General features: G+C 33.3%; 1 protein-coding gene across 4 annotated transcripts in view; it reads left to right on the top strand.

Annotated features, from left to right (window-relative positions):
* LOC105492606 (LDL receptor related protein 1B) overlaps window positions 1-26048 on the top strand; it is a 1932714-nt gene that overhangs the window by 1641278 nt on the left and 265388 nt on the right. For all 4 annotated transcript variants that reach the window (XR_011609732.1, XM_011759820.3, XM_011759819.3 and 1 more), the window contains exons 50-56: window positions 2733-2855; window positions 4960-5079; window positions 9637-9765; window positions 12764-12886; window positions 16546-16686; window positions 17772-17959; window positions 24403-24586. Coding sequence is in view for 3 of the 4 variants with exons in the window: in XM_011759820.3 (XP_011758122.2) it covers window positions 2733-2855; window positions 4960-5079; window positions 9637-9765; window positions 12764-12886; window positions 16546-16686; window positions 17772-17959; window positions 24403-24586 (1008 nt within the window). In the remaining variant the exon portion in view is untranslated. The remainder of the gene's footprint in view (window positions 1-2732; window positions 2856-4959; window positions 5080-9636; window positions 9766-12763; window positions 12887-16545; window positions 16687-17771; window positions 17960-24402; window positions 24587-26048) is intronic.

Here is a 26048-nt window from a genome sequence, read left to right as displayed (position 1 = left end):
TGTCTTCTTTTGAAAAGTGTCCATTCATATCCTTTGCCCACTTTTTGATGGGGTTGTTTGATTTTTTTCTTGTAAATTTGTTTGAGTTCTTTGTAGATTCTGGATATTAGACCTGTGTCAGATAGGTAGATTGCAAAAGTTTTCTCCCATTCTGTAGGTTGCCTGTTCACTCTGATGGTAGTTTCTTTTGCTGTGCAGAAGCTCTTTAGTTTAATTAGATCCCATTTGTCAATTTTGGCTTTTGTTGCCATTGCTTTTGGTGTTTTAGTCATGAAGTCCTTGCCCATGCCTATGTCCTGAGTGATACTGCCAAGGGTTTCTTCTAGGGTTTTTATGGTTTTAGGTCTAACATTTAAGTCTTTAATCCATCTTGAATTAATTTTTGTATAAGGTGTAAGGAAGGGATCCAGTTTCAGCTTTTTACATATGGCTAGCCTATTTTCCCAGCACCTTTTATTAAATAAAGAATCCTTTCCCCATTTCTTGTTTTTGTTAGGTTTGTCAAAGATCGATGGTTGTAGATGTGTAGTGTTATTTCTGAGGCCGCTGTTCTGTTCCATTGGTCTAAATCTCTGTTTTGGTAACAGTACCATGCTGTTTTGGTTATTGTAAACTTTTAGTGTAGTTTGAATTCAGGTAGCGTGATGTCTCCAGCTTTGTTCTTTTTGCTTAGGATTGTCTTGGCAATGTGGACTCTTTTTTAGTTCCATATGGACTTTAAAGTAGTTTTTTCCAATTCTGTGAAGAAAGTCATTGGTAGCTTGCTGGGGATGGCATTGGATCTATAAATTACCTTGAGCAGTGTGGCCGTTTTTACAATATTTATTCTTCCTATGCATGAGCATGGAATGTTCTTCCATTTTTTTGTGTCCACTTTTATTTCTGGTCAGGGCGTTAAGGCAAGAGAAAGAAATAAAGGGTATTCAATTAGGAAAAGAGGAAGTCAAATCGTCCCTGTTTGCAGATGACGTAAGTGTATATTTAGAAAATCTCATTGTCTCAGCCCAAAATATCCTTAAGCTGATAAGCAACTTCAAGCAAAGTCTCAGGATACAAAATCAGTGTTCAAAAATCACAAGCATTCTTATACACTGATAACAGACAAACAGCCAAATCATGAGTGAACTCCCATTCACAATTGTTAGAAAGAGAATAAAATATCTAGGAATCCAACTTACAAGGGATATGAAGGGCCTCTTCAAGGAGAACTACAAACCACTGCTCAACGAAACTGGTGCCAAGATTCTTAATCTAATTTTCTGATTGCAACAACACATTCTTTACCTCAGCATAACTGTAGTTAATTTTGAAATTATCTTGAGGTCAGCATATGATAGATATTAATTAAACTAATATTTTATTTTTCTTTGTTGTGATCTCCATCTCTTTCTAGTATTAATAAGTTATCTTAAGAATTAACTTTCAACACTAATTGAGAATCATAAATTTTTTGTTGGGTAAGAAGGAAAGGGACATGCATGCAGGCTTATAAGGCAGGTGGACAAACAGGAAGCCAGCAATGGTCAGCCTAAATACTTTAGGTTAGATCCAGGAAACATCCTAAGCATCCTAAAATGTTTTGGCTTAATGCTGAATTCACTCAAAAAATGTATTTTCATCTTTAATTATATCTACAAAGTCAACATATAAAAAATAAAATGCATACAATTTTTGTTATCTTAAAATAGTCGTAATAGACTATTGTAGTGTGATTGGGATATATACACTAGGGTTTACTTCCTCCTTGGCTATAGACCAAGCAGTCTAAAATCATGAAAACTTGAAGGAGCAATGGAACAGATGACACCCAATTAAAAGATAAATATAGGCTGAGTGCTGTGGCTCACTCCTGTAATCCCAGCACTTTGGGAGGCCAAGGTGGGTGGATCATGAGATCAGAAGTTCCAGACCAGCCTGACCAATATGGTAAAACCTCGTCTCTACTAAAAATACAAAAATTAGCTGAGAGTGGTGGCATGTGCCTATAGTCCCAGCTACTCAGGAGTCTGAGGCAGGGGAATCACTTGAACCTGGGAGACGGAGTTTGCAGTGAGTCAAGATTGTGCCACTGTACTTCAATATGGGTGACAGAGTGGGACTCCATCTCAAAAGAAAAAAATAATTTTACATATAGTTACTTTTTTATGATAATTCTGGAAGGTATAATAATTTTAGATTTGCCAGTGTAACTCGTTTATTCTTCCTTAAAATACAGAATAATTGTTTAAATACTGTTGAGAAATACTCAAAATAGAGGGCCATAGAAACACTAAATTCACACTTTTCCAGCAAAGATACACCAATATATTATTATTTTGTGCTATGAACATGGAATTCAGAATATTTTTCACCCAAATATTATTCCTTGGCCTTAGGCTCACTCAATTTAAAGTCGTATATATTTTTTAGCCTTATTTTATGTTTATTAACTAAGCGCTACTCTGTTATAATTTAAACTGATTTTACATTACTATACTTTTTCTGTACTAGGACTCAATACTGGATTGCATTTGATTATCATGTCTCCTGGGTTTCTGTTCTGGGACGATTTCTCAGTCTTTCCTTTATTTTCATAACCTTGGCATTCTTTAGGAAAACATCTTAGCTCTTTTAAAGTTTACTTATTATTTATCTCTTTCAGTTCAGGGAATATTAATGTTTTATCTACCTATATTTCAGAAGTCTAAAATTAATTTGAATTGTTTGACATTACGTTTTATATTTTATCACAGTTCAAAACAAACACAAATGTGAAGAAAATTATTTTAGTTGTCCTAGTGGAAGATGCATTTTGACTACCTGGATATGCGATGGTCAGCAAGATTGTGAGGATGGACTTGATGAATTCCACTGTGGTGAGACATTGTATTTAGCTTTAGTTTTGTTAACTTACTATTACTTACATGTTAGTATTCTCTTATATAGGGATTTTATCCAAAATATTGTCAGCTGATTTTAACTAATTTACGTTTTTATTAGATAATAAAAAATGGTAAATATTAAAATTAAAAGAGTTTATAATGAAGACTAACACTCTTTGGTCCTAGACTTTTCTTTTAACCTTCTGTGTTTTTGTTGAATAATTACTTCCATCAGTTTATAATACAGGTGTAATAAAGTTATACCTTTTCTTAATTTATTACCTTTAGGTTGTACCTAATATATTTGCTTTCTGCTATAAATTAAGGATTTGGCACGCACTACTTGTTATATTTCTCCCACCTATTATTGGCATCTGCATGGGGAATTGGGTCTAACACCCTATGGACACTAAAACCCATGGATGCTCAAGTCCCTTATATAAAGCAGCTTAGTATTTGCATATAACCTATGCACATCCTCCTGTACATTTTAAATAACCTCTTGATTACTTATAATGCCTAATGCAATGTAAATACTGTGTTAATTGTTGTTTCATTGTATTGTTTTTATTTGTATTATATTTTATTCTTGTATTGTTATTATTTAATTTTATTTTTTCAAATACTTCTGATCTGTGATTTGTTGAATCCATGGATATTAACACACATGTGGAGAGCTGACTGAATATTATTATACTGAAATTTTCTACTGATTACATGTATGGCTTTCAATAATATACATAAACATCTATTTCTTTAAACTTTTGCCTTTCATCTTCTACCTCCTAATTTCTGTGTGTGTACACTTTATTTCATGTTATATTGTCAAACTAAGAAAGCATTTTTAAATTTATTTTCTAAAATGCATGGATTTTGTGATTTGCAAATCAAAGAAATCTCCAATAGGAAAGCAAGGTATATATCACTATTTACATTTAGCACAAATAACATACACTGTGGTGAATAGAGTACAAAAAAGATTAAAAACAGATTTTCTGTGAAATGTCAAACTCTCCTAAAAGTAAATGTCATCGTGAAATGTGAAGGTGCATTTTGTTTGATTAAGATGCTATATATCTTTACATTAGAGCCAGATTTTGAACAAGACTAGCAGAGAACTTCCAAAATACCGTATGTGGATTCATAATTTCTGAACAGTGGCCATTACATGATTGTAATTTTACTTTTTCCAAACTTTAGTTTTCTAATGTTCTCTATTTTACTGGTCATCTAATTAAGCATTTTAAGTGAAAATGCAAAGTTTTGCAACTGTTTGTGAAATCAAAAGCAAAATTGCTATTTTTATAAGAGTTTATATTTTGAACACCTTAACTTGGAAGGATTTTACTTTTGAATATTTTCTAGTGATAAATATGCTGGGTAAAAAGGGAGGCTGGGAATGGAGGAAAGCAATAACAAAATTGGCTTTGGAAATAAATGGAGTATGTTGTTATTATAAAAACATAATCTAGTAATAAAAATGTCAGCAACTATGCCAGTTGATTTAGGTGTTATTAGTCAGGTATAACAAACTCAAGTGTTTCCAAGGAAGCAACACAAAAACATCAGCACAGTTGCTGGATTCAAAACTGTCAGGTTGTCTTCAAGCTATAACCTCCTTAGTCACCCACTTTTAAAAACAAACCTATCTACTGGTCAGTCCACCATATTATTACCTTACTTAGGATGTAAGTTTTTTCTCTTGGCTCAAATATAGATTTAAATTTTAAAAGTATGACTAGACTACACCAGAAATATTTATTTTATATATGTTCATCACACATTAAAAAAAAAAAAAAGAAAAGAAAAGAAAACAGACAAATATACCTGGAGTAGAGTGACCAGTATTAGGACTACCTCAAAGGCAAGCCTTGTAAGAATCACGTTGAAGAAATAATGGTTGTATAAACTGGAAACACAGGGGAAATATGCAAGCTGATGCCAAAATTTCTTAGAATTATCATAGAGAAGAAGAATTTGGCTTCTTTTATTATAGGATGGTTGATTTTAGCAGAGTCTAAGAATGAATCTTCTCATTGTCGGATCTGTTGTAAGACAGTCTCAACCTAATTAGTTTTTCCTTTTGTTTGTTTTCTAGATTCTTCCTGCTCTTGGAACCAATTTGCTTGTTCTGCACAAAAATGTATTTCTAAGCATTGGATTTGTGATGGAGAGGATGATTGTGGGGATGGATTAGATGAAAGTGATAGCATTTGTGGTGAGTTGTCTATTTTCTGTCCTCAATCAGTTTTTAAGCATTATATATGCTCTATAATTTTAGAGCATGCACAAAATTTGCTAATTTATTAAAATTAACATACAATTTATGTGTACACTTCTAGGTATCTGTTTTTATTATTTTCATGACAATCCATTATTCTATTATTTTTTACACATAAAGCTGTTATTCAATATTCTGTGTTTTTCCTTAATATTACCACAATAAATGTATTTGTACACTTTATGTGTAGTTTTCAGTGACTTCTTTGAAGCAAATATCAAAGACTGAGATTACAGGGTCAAATAATCAAACAATTTTTTTCGTGATGCATCCTATATACCACTGTTAGCCTCCAAAATTAGTATACTAATTTATACTGCCACCACCCACACATGCTGTTTATGTGCATATGTTGTGTGTTATAGTCATTCTTATTGCTGAATTGTTTTAAATAAGAAGTAAAGGAAGATGGCTATTTTATATGATATTAAAATACACTTTAAAATGTAGCTTTATAGGATTAGAGGTATTAGTATCAAATATCTGTATTTACTATATGTCAACTATAAGGTCAGTATAATTGCTTTTTAATATTCACAAATATTTAACAAATAGTTACATAGAATTATTCACTGAGTTTCCTAAGGGGTAAAAGAAGGAAACAGGCCGGGCGCGGTGGCTCAAGCCTGTAATCCCAGCACTTTGGGAGGCCGAGAGGGGCGGATCACGAGGTCAGGAGATCGAGACCATCCTGGCTAACACGGTGAAACCCCGTCTCTACTAAAAATACAAGAAAATTAGCCGGGCGAGGTGGCGGGCGCCTGTAGTCCCAGCTACTCGGGAGGCTGAGGCAGGAGAATGGCGTGAACCCGGGGAGGCGGAGCTTGCAGTGAGCCGAGATCGCGCCACTGCACTCCAGCCTGGGGCACAGAGCAAGACTCCGTCTCAAAAAAAAAAAAAAAAAAAAAAGAAGGAAACAAGCTATTCTTTAATTTTGTTTTTCTAACTGGCTAAGAATTTCACTAATTTGTGTAGATGTCTTTTAGTTGTCTATGTAATCTATTTCTGTGTATACATTCGTACCTGTAGATATATATTCTTTACTCATTACATCAGCCTTTGGTGGCAGCTGTTACCATCCTCTTTTAGGAAGAGAAGGACCCAAATCATAGAATAAGGTGTATGTATAGATTTTAGTGTATTTAACACCTCTTTTAAACTTCAGGGTTTGTGGACAGCTATTTCTGTCACAAACATGGAGAAAGGTAGTATTTTATAGTATTCAAGCTAAACTGAAGTTCTTTGTAAACAATATGAAATTGGAGATATTCTTGAAAGCAGGCAATTTATTTTCTTGTATTTAAGTCACTCAAAATCTACTTTTTACTTACACAGCTGAAATAATCTACAGTTATGCCATCGACAAATAGAAAGATCACTATCAAAAAGCTATGAAAGAAAAAAAGTCAGTAGCCAATTAGATGTCTGACAGTCTGTTTCTCTTTGCTATTATTTTTAAAAATAATTTTAATAAAATAATTACCTACTTACAATAGGATGAACACGGTTTCAATCTCTAAAATTATCTTACCTTTGACTTTTGTTAACCTCTGCACTAAATGGCCCCATTGATAACACTGCACTTTCTGAATGGACACAATATTATAGGGGCAAAAATCTCTAAAGTCGTATAGAGGTGAGTTCTCCCACATCTGCATTTGCAAGCTGTGTAATCGTAGACCGCTTCGTTTTATTCCTTATTTTGATGATTCCTTACCTATTAATTGGATACAAAAAGATTTATCCCTATATAACTATATACCTAGTATGATCATCTAACATAACCAATGCACACTATATTTATGAGGTTTTTCTGATTTTATTTCTCCTGCCTCATTTCTTTGTCAAAGTATTGCCAGTGTCCTAATAATGCTTTTTTATTAAAGACTAATAAGAAAATGGACATGTTTACCTGCAATCAAAATACTGAGCTAATTTGCTTTAATTATGAGCTATATTTTATGTACTAACTACCAAGCTTGAGACACATAAAGAAAATACTGCTTTAGACCAATCATCTGTCAATGAACTGAACCTCATATTTTAGAACAGGAAAATAATTTTATAAATAATGTATCTCACTTGTTTTCAACCTTTGGGGTACAAAAGATCCTTCTCAGAAATGTGTTAAAAATGTAGTTTCCCAATTTCCAATTCAAAATATTCTGATACAGGATGTAAACACGTTCTTTATTGATATGCATAGAGTGATTCTGATCTGGAATATTGAGGGTCCATTTTGAAAACCATGGTCTAGTTTATTTCCATCTTTTGAGAGATGAAAAAAGAGAAACTCACAGAAATTAATAAATTTGCCTGAGGTCACTCAGATAATTAAGTGTGACAGAGGTATGAGCAGAATTCAGGTTCCGAAATATTAAATAGGATAGTGACTCTTATCAATCAAATATTATCCGAGTGGGCGTGCAAGATGGATCTAGTGGAATTTATCAACATGTCTTTCTTCTCCCTAGGGATTGTTTTCCCTGAGGAAGGCAATATGTCTCCAGATGGCTGTGGCAACTATGAAATAAAGTCATGAATTTTTTCTTTGGGCCATTTTCTTCCCAATTGACTATGATGTTTTGGCATGTTCTTAACACAAAATCTGTTGAATACTATCAAGGGAGCCAGAAAATTAGCTACAAAGAGCCTTATGCCATTTTATAGCTGGAGTATCTTGGTAATTATCCAGTCATACCCATCATTTTAAAGATAGGGTAATTCAGGCGCTAGTCTTCACCAAGGTCATACAGAATTAGATTTCTCCACTGCCAAATAAGGGCTCTTTCTATCAGACTGCCTTGAGAACAAATTAAAGTGATAATATGGCAGTAGACAAGAAATTTTACATTTATCAAAACTTCCTTAAGAGAAAAAAATGCAGTTACAAAAATCTCAAGCTAAACAGTAAAAATGTTATACAAAGTATTGAATTGAGAATATAATAGTAAAAAGGACACTTTATGTTTTCACGACAAGCTTAAAAAGGATAGATAAGGAGGAATAATATAAAAATATTTTCTGTGGAAAGAGAATTTTAATATAGAAAATACTAAAGACATACTAGTTAGCAAACAAAATCATTTTTAAATGAAAGTACCTTTATTTAATAGATTATTTTCTAACTTCTTCCAGTATTATATAACATGCTAAACTCCGTTCTATTAAATAGATCCTCAATTAAATAAGCAAATCTAGATTACTGGGGGATTTGTCAACATTCACACTTCATCCTTTCCTTCAGGTAAGGTATATGTCCAGAACAGGTATGTTAATGTTGCAAAAGACTCCTCGAGGATTGTATTGTGATACCCCACTGCTTACCATATTGAAAACATTACCTCAAAAAGAATTTTCTGCTCCTAACAACTCTGGCTGAAAAGTAAGAGGATAAATGATAATCCAATTAAAACACATTGGCTACTGCTTTCAATTGTTAGAAACAAATATTTTTCATCTAGTCACTTATATTTTCTTCCTGGAGATAATATTCTATTTTCAACAATTCAACAAGTTTCTTTTTTAGCGTCTATTCTGGATAACTTTGGGTCATAAGAAAGTACAATTATTTTAAAAAAAGAGATTTAGGATTCACTCAGGTACTTTTATAAACAAACAGAACATTCAAAACGTTCATTGTATATAACTGCACAGGGACTAGGAAAACATCAGGAGAGAGGGTCATTTGACATATGGCCACCCTATGATCATAAATGGAAGGAAAGAGGAACCTTTTGTACTTAAGAGTCCAAATCAACAAGCATTTTTTTGAAAGACATTATCATGCAAATAAAGAAACATTGCAATGGTAGAGCAAAGGTAGATTCCAATTATTATGCATGAAAAAATAGAATGTGCATACATTTATTCTTTTGGTACTACAAGATAGAGAGTAATAATAATGACGTGAGTGGTCAAAAGATGGTGCTTAGGATTCAGCGGGTTCTGGACTCCCAGTGCAGCATGGGGAATCATGTGAAACTTGTGACTTTCTGCAAGCTTTTCAACTTCTCGGAGCCTTGGTTTTCTTTTCTGTAAAAACATACTAATAATAGTTCTATGGGTTGGGCTTATTGTATGGATTAAATGAGTTCATATGTTAAGTGCTTAGCACATATTAAGCAATAAAAATAGCATTATTTCAATTACTGTTATTTTTCTAGTTTCAGTCTTTTAGAAATGTTATCTCAGTGTATTCACAATTCTATGATATTTCTATGCTTTGCCACATTTTACAAGGATAAAATACATTATTTTCTGCCATGTAGCTTTAAGAAATATAACACTATAGCTAGGAAATAATACCTTCTTAGATAAAAATGTGTAGACAACTACACAGGAAGAATGATGTTTAATGATTCCCAATAACTACGATCGCCTCTTTATAAGCAACATTCTTCTGCCTCCCCCCTTACTACAGAAAATGTAAATGGTAGACATTTTCCAGTGGACACACAGTGGTCTTAATGGCATTATGTTTTTGCGTTTCAGGTGCCGTAACCTGTGCTGCTGACATGTTCAGCTGCCAGGGCTCTCATGCCTGCGTGCCCCGACATTGGCTTTGTGATGGTGAAAGGGACTGTCCAAATGGAAGCGATGAGCTTTCCACAGCAGGCTGCGGTATGAACACCGGCCAGGGCTGCATGTCAAAGAAAACTGCTACAGCATCTTTGGGTGTTTGTTTTTGTAGTATTTGCCGTAGCACATTTCCCATTGCTTTCCCAATTCCTGGGCCCGTAGGTAGTACTGGACTTAATCAGGTGGGATGTTGTTATCACAGTAGTTCTGCAACCTCTTTAACTACTGTTCAATGTTTCAAACATGCGCAGTCAGATTACCCATTTTAAAACCATTTTGATAAACACAGACTTATCATTTCACTTCTCAGCTAATGTAACTGCACTTTATGTGTACTAGTACAGTAGGTTTGGTACTTTCTCTTTTGCGTCCTCCACCACCATCCCTCCTGAAGGCTTTTAGATTGTCTATTATAGAAACTCTGGGAATGACTTCTCTGATCCTAAATAACTACTGATCAGGAGGTCAGTAAACACCTATTAGTCCTAAGGATAGGGTATTAACCCTTGGGTCGTGTAAAAATAGTATGGATATAGCCGAATGAAGCTGAGGGATCAGAAGAGCACCTTTGGAGGTCAGACAATTTACTAAGTTTCTGACTCTAAGTCACCTCAGGAAATTTTCAGGGTATTACTCAACAGTAAACTTTTAGATGAATTCCTTTGCATGATCAGGAGGATGAAGGGACTGCATACTTGAATGCAGATCACAAGGTCACATAGGGGATCTGTTGGGCTGAGCAACTTGTCAGAAATAATGCTGCGAACTCCACTTGTTAAAATGAATTCTGCCAGTCATCTCTCCAATGGCCTGCCTTCACATCTTTTGTATTTGAAGCCATAATGTAAGAGAGAGTGTGTGTGTGTGTGTATGCGCGCGTGCGCGTGTGCATGTGTGTGCACGTGTACATGAGGAATAGTTAAAGCAGAAAAGAAAAAAGAAAACTTCGAGGCAGACCTATTTGCCCAGAACTCATACTATTGTTGTAGAATAATTCACTTTGATCTTGAAACTGATATGTGTGTCTGTAAAGGTCAGTGGGGCCACTGAGGGCTACATAATAAAGGATTATGCGTCAATTCAGGGATCCAGATGGTCCCAGTATGCTGTTGCTATTGTAGCAAGTTAACACTCTGGGAGGCATATTAACACTTTTGGACCACATGGGTACTATTAAGTAAATTATGTTAAAATGCAGCAAATTGTACTCAAGTGATCTGAAAGTGTTAATGCCAAATAAGTCACTGTTGCTCAGTGTTTTAAAGATTAATTCATGTATTGGAATTGGTGTAATTCACCTGAGTTATCCAAGCTGGCATACAGTTCAAAGTTAAGAGGAGTTAGTAAAATCAGAATTTTACTCTGATTACAAGAGGCAGTTGTTCATGCTACTTCTCTGTGGCTTCTATACAACTTTAAAAAACTCTTTGTTAAAAGTAAATTATGCCTGATTACGTTATAAAAACCCTTATGTTTTACCTACACTATGTCAATAATTTCTGAGATAAAGGGAGAGATTTATTGGTTCATGGAGCCTGGGACGGTCTGGGGAGAGGGGGCTACAGGCAATGGGAAAGAATATTGATAATACCTGTATCTTAAGTGTTAAAGTGATGTATATAAAATATACTATTCCAATCACAAAGAAATATTATGTAAAATATCCTACTAATATGTAAAATGCCTCATGGAATGATTTCAAGAAAAAGTGATGATATTATCTGAGTCTTGAGGGACAAAGAAGGAGAAAGGTGTTTCATGGGGAGAAAAGTGCTTATTAAGACATGGAATGGAGAAATGGAAGACACCTAAGTTTTTCAAGTACCCGCGTTACATATCAATTATTGTAATTGTTGCTGTTATTTGCATTATTGAATTCCCACAATATTGTAGTGAACTGTTTTGAGGAATCTGCCAGAAATAATTATTATATAAATAGGAGTTTAAAGAGCACCTAGACATTTATTAAATACTTAAAATGAGCCAAATCTGCTTCACATACGTTATCTATTCCTTATAAGAAATTTATCAGATATATTTTTATCCCTATTAAATAGATAAAGAAACAAATGCACCAAGAACATAAATTGCTTCCTTAAGAATACAAATATAAGTGCCACAGCCACTTTCTGCAAAACTTTTCTCTTTCCAGCATTCTACAATAGCGTATGGCAAATTATTGCTATTTGCAATACCCCAAACCTTGAGTCCTGCATAGCATTTACCTTTTAAATATAAGCAAAGATTACTGAAAATATTCGAATGAGCTTTGCAAACCTCTTATTATTCTATGCATGTGGTATTAATTTTTTTCTTTCTCTGCACTAGTTATGTTCTTTTGAATTTTTGCTGAAATTTTATTGATCACTTGGATCAACCATTTTTCCCACTTGTTGGAACATTGCTTTCATGGATCAATATTCCTAAAGGGTCAATATTCCATTTCATTTGTGTGGTACTTATGGTGGGACTGATGACATCAAAGATCTTACCTTTACCTAATTCAACACCCCACTCTGGAAGTTATCAAAAAGTTTTATTTTATTTTTTTAAAGACAATAACATTCTAAACCTTCTCAGTTTTCTTTACACTTCCTTTATGAACATTAATATTGTTCTTTGCAGGTCTATTTTTCACAAGGTAGCAACATTGTTATTACTTTACCAGCATTACTGTAGGCATAAGTTAAAAAAAAACCAGAATATTATTAGCTGAGATATTTTTTCTAACATATGAACATTTGAATTCATCCTTCACCAAATTTAAAATAGCTACATGGCTTGAATTCAGGGTCACTCTGGAATAGTTGAATTCATGAATACTAAATCCTTAAATTATGTGTATTTATATTCAGACATTCTAATATAAATACATATGCAATTATTAGCTCATCTGATGTATTGAATATTATGCAAAGTTTTCTTTTTCTCAGTAACTATGAGTTATTGGATATGATTTTACATATTTCCCAAGCTCCTAATATGGGAGAAGATAAAATATGTGCTAATCTAACTTTATTTTTTGTGATGTCTTTGTTAGCTCCCAATAATACATGTGATGAAAATGCTTTCATGTGCCATAATAAAGTATGCATTCCCAAGCAATTTGTTTGTGACCATGATGACGACTGTGGAGATGGCTCTGATGAGTCATCACAGTGTGGTAAGTACATCTAAAACTTCATGAAGGAGATTCCTAGGCTAAGAGTCTTTCAAAAGTAGCATGTAAATAAATAACTAAAGCAACAAACAAACACATTTCTTAGTGTCATCAAGAGCCAGTGAATTCAGTAATACAAAATCACAGCACCTATAACTTATTTAAGCTCTAGTATAATGCATTTATTTGGAAATCATACCTGTTTGCAGTATATTTGCATCAGTATATTGGAAAATGCTTATAAAAATGTCTTTGGGCCGGGTGTGGTGGCTCATGCATGTAGTCCTAGCACTTTGGAAGGCTGAGGCAGGTGGATCACCTGAGGTCAGGAGTTTGAGACCAGCCTGGCCAACATGGTGAAACCCCATCTCTACCAAAAATACAAAAATTAGTTCGGCATGGTGGCACTAGCCTGTAGTCCCAGCTACTCCGGAGGCTGAGGCAGGAGAATTGCTTGTACCCAGGAAGTGGAGGTCACAGTGAGCTGAGATTATGCCACTGCACTCCAGCCTGGGTGACTGAGTGAGACTCCATCTCAAAATAAATACATTAAAAAAAATCTTTAGTTTAATATATTTTGAAATACTTGAAATCTGAAGACAGTATATCGCTGGCTTGTTCAGTTGTATAGCCAAATTAAATATTTGAGTAAAAAAAGAATATAATTCAGAATTATCAGAAAAACCAGATACTTAATATTTTCTACTATTTATCTTTTGATGTATTCAATGATTTGATAAAATTTAATATTATCATGAAATGTATATTGCCTTTACATATATTTTTCTACATGTTATATATAATATCTATACAACATATAACTTTAATGATAACATCAATATATTAAAAATGCTCAGTTGAAGTTGAACTCTAATGTGAACATAATGTTTTTGTAAAATATTTGAATGCGTAGACATGAACAAATGTATGCAATGAAAAGCTGTGAACTTTATATATGCTCAGAGAAGGCAACAGATTTAGTGCCTTCCTTTGTCCTCCCTGTGCAGTGTCTATAGCCTTGGCCTTTGATATGAACCTCACTAAAATTAGTGGGTATCAGTTTTTATGATTATTTCAGCATGAAGTCATACATTTGATGTGATATTTTTAAGGCTACATCATAGCACAAGATGTAAATCTGAAGCAGAGTTATATCCGATTGAATACCTCCCCTCTGCTAGACATTATATTTGGTTGATACAGAGATGAATGAGACAGAGAGGCCCCACTTGGAAAAGTCACAGACAAATGGAAAAAACAGAAATTGAATGTAGTACAATAACATATTATGTCAAATAGAAACGAGAATCACAATGAGATCAGAGCTGAGAAGAATAGTTCTTGAGGGAGGCACTAAAGAATAGAAGCAGGGAATGTTAGTAAGAGGAAATCCTGTGTAATGCTAGAGAGCATGGTGTGGTGGTTAATAGCATGAACCCCAGAGCTGGAGAGTCTGGGTTCAAGTCCTGGATCTTCCACTTAACAGCTATGTGACCTTGAAAAGGTCACTTCACTTCCCTGGGCCTCAGTTTTCCATCTGTAAAATGTGCTTAATAACAAGGCTTAAATGTTAGGACTGTTCAGAGAATTAAATAAATTTATATTTTTAAAGTTCTTAGAGCAGTTTCAGGAACAGTAAATTCTATATGTGTTTACAAAGACTGTAAATTGAGATGAGTGAGGAATAGCAATTAGTCTTCTGTTAATTAAGTAAAAGTTTAAAAAGTTGAAGTTAGATTTGAAAAAGGCTGAAATACAGTGTCAGAGAATTTGTATTTAATTATTTTGTCTCTCAGAGGCCATTGCACATTTTGACACAAGAGAATGAAATGTTACAGTCACATTTTTGTTTTAGAACCACATTTTTTCACCAGAGTGGGAGAAATACTGCCACGGAGCAAAGGAGTCATAGAGGGAAATAAACTAGATAGGAGGTTATTGTGATAGTTCTGATGATTAATGACGTGGTTTTGAACCAGGTTGAGAATGGTGGAGTGGAAGGTACAGAATGTGTCAGACTTCATTTACAGTAGGACATGGAGGATAAAAGGGAATTTCTAGCTTGGATGACTTGGTGATTGCTGCTATTAATGAGTGTTGGGATACAAGAGGTTAAGGGTTAATTTTGTCAATAAGATGTGAGATGTAATAAAGACTTTATTGTGGACATTTTGAATATGAGGTGTTAATCAATCACATAAAGCTATATAGTGAGTGTGTGATAATTTAATTCTAGATCAGAAGTACAACGAGGACAAGTAATATTAACTTTCTGTCCATCAGCCTAAAGGTGGCATGAAAATAAAGACCGAACATTGAAGTTAGGGCTTCACTGGCAACATTTTAGAGTGGAACAGGAGAGGACTTCATACAGAAGGAAAATAAGGGAACAGCAAGATCAAAGTTGTAAAGAAGCCAAGGAAGGTAGACTGTGAATATCATTAAGTCAGGAAACTCTTTCTAAGATAGTGTGGTCAGAAACATAAAATGCTGCAAAAAGGTAAAGTAAATAGGAGGCCAAGATCCAGAATTTGACTCTTGGCACTTGGTGTTTGTTATCTCTAAGAGGAATTTCAGAAGATAGAGGTCACAGAAATGAAATGTTGATTGATTAGAGATGAACTGCAGGCAAGTAAGTGGAAGCAAGATTGGGCAATAAAGAGACAAGAAATGGGCTGGTAAGAGGTGTATGGATAGATTTTTATTGTTATTAGACTGGACAAGACTTCAGTGTATTTATTAAATGAGAAGAAGGAGCTGGTGAAGGAGGAGAGAGGGAAGAAATGCTAGGGAAGCTGAGGCTATTAAACTATCTAGTTTAACCATTCCAATATGAAAACAATTTAAATTAAATACTCATTATTAAGTATATGTTCTGTTGGAATTGTGTTTATTTCTTAAGCCATAAAAATCTTACCCCTTCCCACTTAAAACAGAGAATTTACCCAGATTTATCAGAAAGTTCTACTAGGAATAACTGTTTTTATTGTTGACAAACTTAGAAAAAATTCATTATAAAACAATGTTGAAAATCAAATAAGTTGTACTTACAAATAGACATAGATATGAACTTTTCACAAATGATTTTTTTATAATTTGAATAAAGGTTTTAATGACCCTAAGAAGCAATATATAGGATAATTATAATAGTTTTTGTTCTTATTGCTCTAAAATTGACTTTTAAATTTTTCTCATTTTAACAATGTTTTTACACATTGAATACTGCTTTCTAAACATAAACATGATATAAGAGCTTCTGAGAATTATCATTATAGCTCAGAATTATAGCTCATATGCTCTCGTATTATACCTAACCAAGCTAATTCTAATAGCTTTCATTTTCATTTTCCATTCTAAGAGATATTATTAAGATCTAGATGATAGGTGAAGAGAAATGGTATAGTCAAGGGTCACTTTCTTGTTTCTTCACCTTGAAATAATAAGAATGTCTGTTTCCAACTTGAGTTTTTGAACCATAGTTCTACTTCCAAACCACAAATATCTCTTGCAACCATAACCACTGTTACAGAAAGAAATGAGAAACATTTCTCATAGGAGACAAGGGTAATCCACATTAATCAGATGTAGTGTGCATTGAGGAGATGACATTTCAATTAGTATTGGTTATATGAATTAGTCAAATGTTTTTTCTCTGTCTCTAGGATACCGACAGTGTGGTACAGAAGAATTTAGTTGTGCTGATGGGCGGTGTCTTCTAAATACTCAATGGCAGTGTGATGGAGACTTTGACTGTCCTGACCATTCTGATGAAGCACCTTTAAATCCAAAGTGTAAAAGTGCAGGTATAGAAATAGATACAATACCAGGTTTATTCTAAAGTGTTTTCAGTGGAAAAATTGTTATTTTCTGTCTAGTATAGTATTCAATGAAAGAAAATGCAAATTATTAAGCATGTGATGTATCTCGTGACACCATGCAGGGTACTAGTAATTGACTATGTGGGAAACTAGTTTTGGAAATTTAAGTCTGTGTCAGAAATATAAAGATTTGAGGCAGTGGTACTGCTGAATTCACCATCCTGTCTTCCCCACTGCCAAAAATTCATTATATCTTAATATATGAGTTTATATGAGAATAATTTCACTGTATTGGCCTATTTGAAAATTCAAATGCAAAAAAGTTAAAATTTACTGAAAAGGTGTCTGTATTATTCATAATTAGGCAAAATGAAACAAATTGCATATCATTTGAGTATACATATATTAAAAACTTGGTCTATTTATCACTTCTCTATTCCAAATACTAAATATGTAATAATATATTATAGAATATATTCAATAACTTTTTTCTCATGGACTTTACATGATAATAGGCTTTCTTTTAGCGTGTATCATGATGAGTATTGTTCAAGTCATCCGGCTATTTTCCATAGCTATATTTGGAACACCTATTATTCACCACTGATGTCTGTTTTATACCCTGACTTCAAAATGTCAATGTTATATTTCTAGGAAGAAAAGAATTTAGGAATATCTACCTATTCTAGATTCTTAATTTTTAGTGACATATAATTTCTCAGAGACCTATGGCTTGAGGGAATTGTCAAACTATCATTATGCTTTTGAACTCATTCTTCACAAAATAGAGGAGGCAGAAATAGTTCATTAATTTTACTATGGAGGTTTATTTTGATAATTAATTTTCATGGTCAAGCTATATTTGCAATAAGTGTTGAACATGAAAGTGCAGTTTGCCCTTGGTTTTCTGAACTTTATAAAATATTATACTGAATATGTAAAGCATTTTATATATACTTTATTATGATTTTTGACACATGTTTATCATATTTGTGAATGTTTTCAACAATTGTAGTATAAAACAATGGCATGCCCTTTATGTTCCATTTGTTTGTTTGTTTGTTTTCCAGAACAGTCATGCAACAGTTCATTTTTTATGTGCAAAAATGGCAGGTGCATTCCCAGTGGAGGTCTTTGCAACAATAAGGATGACTGTGGCGATGGTTCAGATGAGAGAAACTGCCATATAAATGAATGTTTGAGTAAGAAAGTCAGTGGATGTTCTCAAGACTGTCAAGACCTTCCAATCAGTTATAAGGTAGGTACTCATCAAAAGTAGCAAAACATGTGATATGTTAGAATTTGAGGTCAAGAAAACTATTTAATGTAATGTAAATGAACAAGTTAAAAGCCATCATAATAATAAAACTAATTGAATGGAGAGTATCTATATAAAGATACCGTAATAGTAGCGTGACATGAAAGTTGTGAGAATATAGTTAAGGAGACAAAAATAAAATTAAAGTATTTTTCAACATATTCAGGGCATAAAGAAAATAAATAAGCCAGGTGCGACTAGTGGTCAGAGACAATACTGCTGTGTTAATAACTGTATAAATATGTATTTAACTCTTAAGTTTCCATTTCTTCCCTCATTCTCTCTCCAGTATTTCTTCGAAGTGGAATGGGCTAATCATTTACTGCAACACTAGAGAATAGAATATTTTTTATACAAACAAGAAGGGAAAAAAACATAAAACATGAATTATTAGGACTTAGTGTAAATACACTAAAAATAAACCATATGTAATATCCAAATAGATTTTGTAAGTACCATTTCCCTGAAAAGAGTGATTCGCTGACAGAATCGATGGACAGAAATAACTTCTAAAACCATCTTGGTTTCAGCATGTTGGGATGGTGGACAAAACTAACACAATGTTGAAATGTAAAGTTGTGTGTTAGGTTAAAATCAATTTTGTAAGTATGGGAAAACCTCATTAAGAGCAATTCCTTTGAAAATTAGTGTTTTTAACAGAGCAACAACTCTGTATGAATCTTCAGTAGGACATAACTACTATAAACAACAGAGACAGCCTAATGAAAATTAGGACCATTACAGAGGTTAGATTTTATTCTGCCGAGCTCTGCCTGGGGGTACTGTGCACGTGTATGAACATGGCATTTTATCAAGAGAAACCATGACGAATTGGAGTGTATCCAAATTTGTGTATCCAGAAGCATTAGAGTCTGGAGCACGTCTTCAGAAGAAGTTTTGCTTAGAGCAAAGACAATTTACTAGCTGTATTCACATAACTGTATATGAAGTAGTATAATAGGGAACATACTTAATCTGGGTTGCTTAAAAGATTGGAATTAAGAGTTAGAAAGCAGATTCTGTTCAATACAAGGAAGAAGTTTCTAATGTTAGTACACTTTTTATTGGAATGAACCAGCTCACACATCACCAATGAAAGTGTTTCTGCAGTGGCTAAATGACCTTCTTTAAAGGATGGTAGAGAATTTGTGTATGGCAAAGGTGTTGGGCCATTGTTCCTGCCAGCTTTAGCATGCTATGACAAGCCAGTTCTATCTAATAGTAAATTCAACTAAACAACCAATTTGCAGTTTTTAAGTTCTGAATTTCTGGTATTATTAACTTAGCTACATGGTTAGGTTGGTTAGGATTTTACTGTATATAGACATAACCTAAGAACCACAACAATCAATTCCTCCCTGCAAAAATTAGAGATAAAAACTTGCAACACCAAGAAAGTAATATATATATAAATTTTTTTAGACCCAGTATTGTATTAAGAAGAAGTGGTTAAACTTGTAAAGGAGAACATGAACTCATTCACAAACAATATATTACAGTCAGAAAGAAAAAAAGCAAATGAGCCAGTACATCTTTTAATGAGACGAGCATGCATCAAATAATTAATTTTGGCAGTAAATATTTTAAAGACCAATGAAGCAGAAAAGAAATGTTATTGATGACTTGTGTACAATTAACATAGAAATCTTTCCTGAATACATCAGGGAATGTGTTTTAGAATTACTGCAGGTAACTAATTAAAATTTTAAGTCATAGCATTATAAATAATTGTTTAGTTCTATCATATGTACAGTTATGTACCATATAATGATGTTTTGGTCAACAATGTGCTGCTTATACACTGGTGGTCCTGTAGAATTATAATACCATATTTTTACTGTACGTTTTCTAAACATATGGTGCAATATGTTTAGATATATAAATACTTACCGTTGTGTTACAATTTCCTACAGCATTCAGTACAGTAACATGCTCTACAGGTTTGTAACCTAGGAACAATAGACTCTACCATATATCCTAGGTGCATGATGGCTTATACCATATAGGTTTGTACAAATACACTCTATGATGTTCACACAATGACAAATCACCTAACAGAGTATTTCTCAGAAAGTATCCCTGTCATTAACTGATGCATGGCTGTGTGTGCGTTATGTGTGTGTGTGTGTTTGTGTGTGTGTGTGTGTGTGTGTTCTATGTGATACATTTCAAAGTAGATTTATTTGTGTTTATTCCATGTGTATTTGATGTCTGTGATAACAAACTTCGTAATAAATTATAAAATGTATAGAATATCAATTACATACTTTGTGACATGACATCAAAAATAAGGTTTGATGTTATTGTAAATGCCTGTATTAGCACACAGCCATACCATATTTGGAAATTGCTTTTGGTAGCAGACAATATCATCCAGAAACACATATTAAGCCATGCTTATTTTAAGTAACTTGAAAGATTCCTCATACATAAATACTTGTTTATCAATACCTTATAAATGCCAGTGTTTTCCTTTTGTCTTCTCAAGAAACTATAGAATGAAGTGGTAATTCAAGTTAAAATCGACACAAGTGTTTAATACTTCACAAGGCATGTGCATGTTATCAGACAGAATTGCTATGATGTTTTTAAGTATGTACACATGTAAAAGCTAGTTAATAATATAAAACATCTATTGATGGAAATATGACTTGTACAAACATTCAAGATGAGACCAGAATCATAAATATAAGATTTAAGCAAAGGTTCAAACCAAATATTTTACATATTGTGTTTATATTTATGTATATGTATATTTATATGCATGTATCTATTACGCACACAAATATATGTCATATATATGACAATTTGTTGATGGCAAACTGAGTAAAAAGCTTTATGTACAACAAGATGCTTCTACCACATTGCAAAAATATGTGAGCTGATAGATTTCTCTGTTTCAGAGAATGGGGAAAACTATCCAGTAGCCTACTCTCCTTGTAACATAAGCAGAACGTGACAAGAAATCATCCTCTAAATTCTGCAATGAAATGAAAATTGCTTACAAAAGCTAAATTTAGACCTTATGGACTGTGGCCAATTTGCATGTTTGCAGTAAAACAAATACAATGTATCTAACTACTCAAAAGGGAGTAATAACATTTAACTGAAGCAAAAATCTTATTTTGATAGAAAGGATAATTTACCATGTAAAAATAAATGTACTTCTGGGAGGGAAAAAAGTTATGATGTATACAGTAGAAATAAAATAATCAATATTTGTTATGTTACTTGAAAAACTGCAAAGAAATTTTCCTGAGAGAAATAGAAAAGGCTTAGTTATTTTTTCTGCTAGCTATTTTTCTTATAAAGATTAATCTAACTCCAGAAAATTCTAAATAATTTGGAATGGTGAGAAAAATTAAGATGAGACTGAATACACACAATTTTCACTTTCATAAAAATTGTCTTTTTTAAGTGAAAGAGAACATTGTAATCTTATATTCTATAAAATATCTTTGAAAATGCCAAAGATTCTTATTTTTTTTCGTTCAACTTATGAAAGTTAATCTAGTAGAATTGCCTACAGATGTCTTTTTATTGTTAGGACCAAAGATATTTTTATTAAAATAGGTTAACAGATTGAGAAATAAATTGTCTTTTTATAAATGTGATTTCAAACAAGATAAAAATTTTAAAAATTTACTGTAAATCTTAAACTTTTGTTTATACAATTTTATATCATAGTAGAGTTAATCAATTTTGCCTTCAAGAAATTAATTTTCCACTGTGTGTTCTTATCCAAGCCATCTGTTTCATATAGTACTTCTATAAACCTGTCATGAGGCATTCAAAGTGATTTTCAGAAACCCCATTAAAATGGTGATGTACTTTGTTCCATTTAATAATAATGTTTTAGAGAAATTCAACACATTCTATAAAATTTCCTTTCATTTGTCCTAAAGTGACTCTTGATTAAACATTGCTCTGTGTCTACTAATTGGACCTCTGGCTTCTTGACTACACAATCACTTGGCTTAATTTTTTTTTTTTTTTTTTTTTTTTTTTTTTTTGAGACGGAGTCTCGCTCTGTCACCCAGGCTGGAGTGCAGTGGCCGGATCTCAGCTCACTGCAAGCTCCGCCTCCCGGGTTCACGCCATTCTCCTGCCTCAGCCTCCCGAGTAGCTGGGACTACAGGCGCCCGCCACCTCGCTCGGCTAGTTTTTTTTGTATTTCTTAATAGAGACGGGGTTTCACCGTGTTAGCCAGGATGGTCTCGATCTCCTGACCTCGTGATCCGCCCGTCACGGCCTCCCAAAGTGCTGGGATTACAGGCTTGAGCCACTGCGCCTGGCCACTTGGCTTAATTTTTAGGCCTATCTGGGATTACTATCCTGTCAAATTTCTCATTTTCTTTTTTTTATTTAATATTTATTTTTAAAGAGTAAAAATATATAATATGAAATTCATCATTTTAACCATGTTTTTATGTGTAGAGTTAATGGCATTAAGTATGCCATTTTCTTTGGCCATAGTTAAGTACCAATTCCTCCTGGTGGCAGGATGGATCTTCTCAAGGAAAGTAATATTGTCACTCAGTGAGATATAATGAAGGGAGTTTGGGAAATCAAGACGTAGCTTTTGCCTTCATTTTAACCCACTGGATTGCTAAGTGGGTTATAGAGATTTTAAAAGTCCACTATAATTTCTGAACATTATTAGATAAATTGTTGGTGTCAATTGTTAAAGGTGAAAGTGCTAAGAGCTTAAAGAATTTCTTATAAACAGAATTGGGGAAAATATTGATTTATCCTTTCATTAATTTCAGATGAAATTGATGTTACTCGGTTGCTTTCCTCCACAGTATTGAAAACGTTTCTTGTACTTAAAAAATAATTCTGCTCATAAATTGTTTCCTGATTATTTATTAATGTGAACATATATCATTCTAATATCTTTATCAATAAATTCAAAGCTCTGCCATCACTTTTATCTGAGAATAAATGATCAATTTTATCCAGATTATGAAATATTTACTGTGGAGAGCTCTTGAGTACTAGTTACTTTTAATAACTCAGAAATCCTTCTTAACTCACCATCCTACTCAATACTTACAATTTCTTTTGTTCAAAGACCACTAATCAGTCTTAATGAAGGTTAGTATGACCATAATCATCTGGCCAAGTATAGGTTCATTTTCTATAACACTAATTTTCACATGCTACTTGGCAGGGACTGAGAACAGAGCTGAAAGACAATGATCAATTAAAGTATGATCACTTGGACTCGGGAAGGGGAACATCATACACCGGGGCCTATCATGAGGAGGGGGGAGGGGTGAAGGATTGCATTGGGAGTTATACCTGATGTAAATGACGAGTTGATGGGTCCTGACGAGTTGATGGGTGCAGCACGCCAACATGGCACAAGTATACACATATAACAAACCTGCACGTTATCCACATGTACCCTAGAACTTAAAGTATAATAATAAAAAATTAAAAAAATAATAATAATAAAATAATGAAATAAATAAATAAATAAAGTACCTCATCCTTTCTAGGAAGGCAAAAAATACACATGTCATCATGTTTGTACTCTAAGAGTTGACATACCAGTTAGTTGATATCATGTGTCATCAGAAGGACAAATAAAACATCATAGAGATGCTGAAGGAAAGATTTGATGATACAAATTGATTTAGTTATTGAGATAAAAAAAATCTACATGAATATTACTATTTATTCAGACACCTACATATCTAGGTATGGAATCAAACAAGTCAATAAATGTTAATTGAGGATTACTATGTATTAAAAATTTCAGTGTGTCCAAGATCTCCTACTGTCCTTGTCTAAACAACTCCATCTTCATGCTATTGTATTTCTCATCAACTAAAGATAATATTAGATCGGTGGAAAAGTAATTGTGATTTTTGCCATTAAAGGTAATTGCAAAAGCCACAGTTACTTTTGTACCAACCTAAAAATATCTACATTATAGATTTCTATACTGCTCAAATGAAATAACATATGTGACAATGTTAAAAATTTTCAAAACTCCATGTAAGGATTAATTCTTATAATTGCTAAAATATTCTAAAAAGACAATGTAATGCAATAGAAAAACAAAAAAAAAGAAGTAGAAAGTTTCACTCTTATTTTTGGCTTTGGCAATCTCTAACCACATGGCCTTAGCAATGTCAATTAACTTTTACAATCTTGCCAACTTCAAAAGATCAAATGAAGATGTTTGAGAGAGTGCTTTCTAACTGACTTTACATAATATACATAATTCCCATCAAAGGTCAAATGCTGGGAGACAGAAAGACTTGCCTTTATCTATTTTCAAGTGCTTTTCTTGCTTACTGCTAAAGAGATATCCAATAGTAAAAGACAGTGACAATGATATGAATTGATTATGCTCATTTTTCTTTTCCCAGTGCAAATGCTGGCCTGGATTCCAACTGAAGGATGATGGCAAAACATGTGTAGACATTGATGAATGCTCTTCAGGCTTTCCCTGTAGCCAGCAATGCATCAATACATATGGGACTTACAAGTGCCTCTGTACAGATGGGTATGAAATACAACCTGATAACCCAAATGGCTGCAAATCACTCTCAGGTATCGAATTGAACTTGCCCACTGATCCAACCTCAGTTATCATATGGATCCTGAATTTTATAGCCATTCTTATTGAATTCACTCCTCCTTGATGTTTCTGAAAAATCAAAATTCTTCTCTGCTTCCATTGATATGGGAATCTGTCACTCTGATTTTGTATGCTCTGTTTGTAATAACATTGCCTTATGGTCTTGTGAATTATTGAGTGTTTTCTAGACTTTGAGAGTGTTCACACACACACACACACACAAAACAAAACAAAACAAAACAAAAACAAAACTGTCTCTGGCACTGCTTCCTGCTGAATCACATGTTCTTGGGAGCAAGTTTGGCCAAAACTGTTAAAGAGACTATTGTGACATTATCATAATATTTTTCATTCTCCCCTCCACGATACATACTCATACATATATATGCTAGAGAGAACAACAGGTTAATAATAAGAAGCAACAATAGTAATAACAAATCAGCTATACCGGACTATTTGAATTCTTCCAGTGATTCAGCAAATATTGTTAAACTTCTCTTTATTCCAAGTAGTGTATTTGATCCTGTAAATTATACATTTAATAAAGCATGGCCCATAACTTTAATCCTTTGGGAGATAAATCACAGGCATTAAAATGATACAAAGCAATAATATAATGATGATTGTTAAATGGGCAAAAAAATGGTGACTAAGGGCATCTCTTCCCATTGTTTTTAAGTATAGTGAATAAAATATTATTGCCAGTTTCTTATATAGGTGTTCGTCAGTGGCAACATTTAAAACATTAGCTGTTTTCTCAACCACTTTAAGAAAATAGCTATCAGAGATATTAATTTTAAAATATGGGTTTTTTTTTAACAGGTCAAAACTTTACACATTATGAGGAAAAAAAATTAACTCCTTTCAATTTTTCATTCCACCATCACTTATCCTTCCCTCAATCAATTTGAGGATGATTTGGAGCCCATTGCTTAACCTACCAATCTACTCGCTTTGGGCCATCTTAATGCTTGCTACATAATGCATTTAGTGACCTGGTACAAAAAGAAGAGATTAAATCTCAAAAATGACCAATGTTTCCATTACTTTAAACATTAATAAAGGATTATGTAGAGGAGATGAATAGTAATGATTAAAATATGGGTCTTGTTACATTATGTATCCACACCATAGTTGTTTCTCATTAGCAATTATGCTTAGAAACTAATACAAATTTTAAATATAAAAATGTGTTCTTATAGCATTTATGTTTGTTAAAGCGTAAATCTTGCACTACAGAGATTTTAAATAATGAAATATATTTAAGTTGTAAATAATGGAATTGCCTAAGCAGTGAAGTCGAACATGACTGATTAATTTTATATTTATAATTGAGAAATCTATTGACAGAGTGGCAAGGCATCTTCAACTCAAGAGCCAATTCTGTTTTGAAAAGTAATCTGAGTCTCAGCCTGGCCTCAAAAAGAAGATGGG

This window comes from Macaca nemestrina, chromosome 11 (assembly GCF_043159975.1).
Source record: "Macaca nemestrina isolate mMacNem1 chromosome 11, mMacNem.hap1, whole genome shotgun sequence".
In the NCBI taxonomy this organism is placed as follows: domain Eukaryota; kingdom Metazoa; phylum Chordata; class Mammalia; order Primates; family Cercopithecidae; genus Macaca; species Macaca nemestrina.
This window is presented reverse-complemented; position numbering and strand designations above follow the sequence as displayed.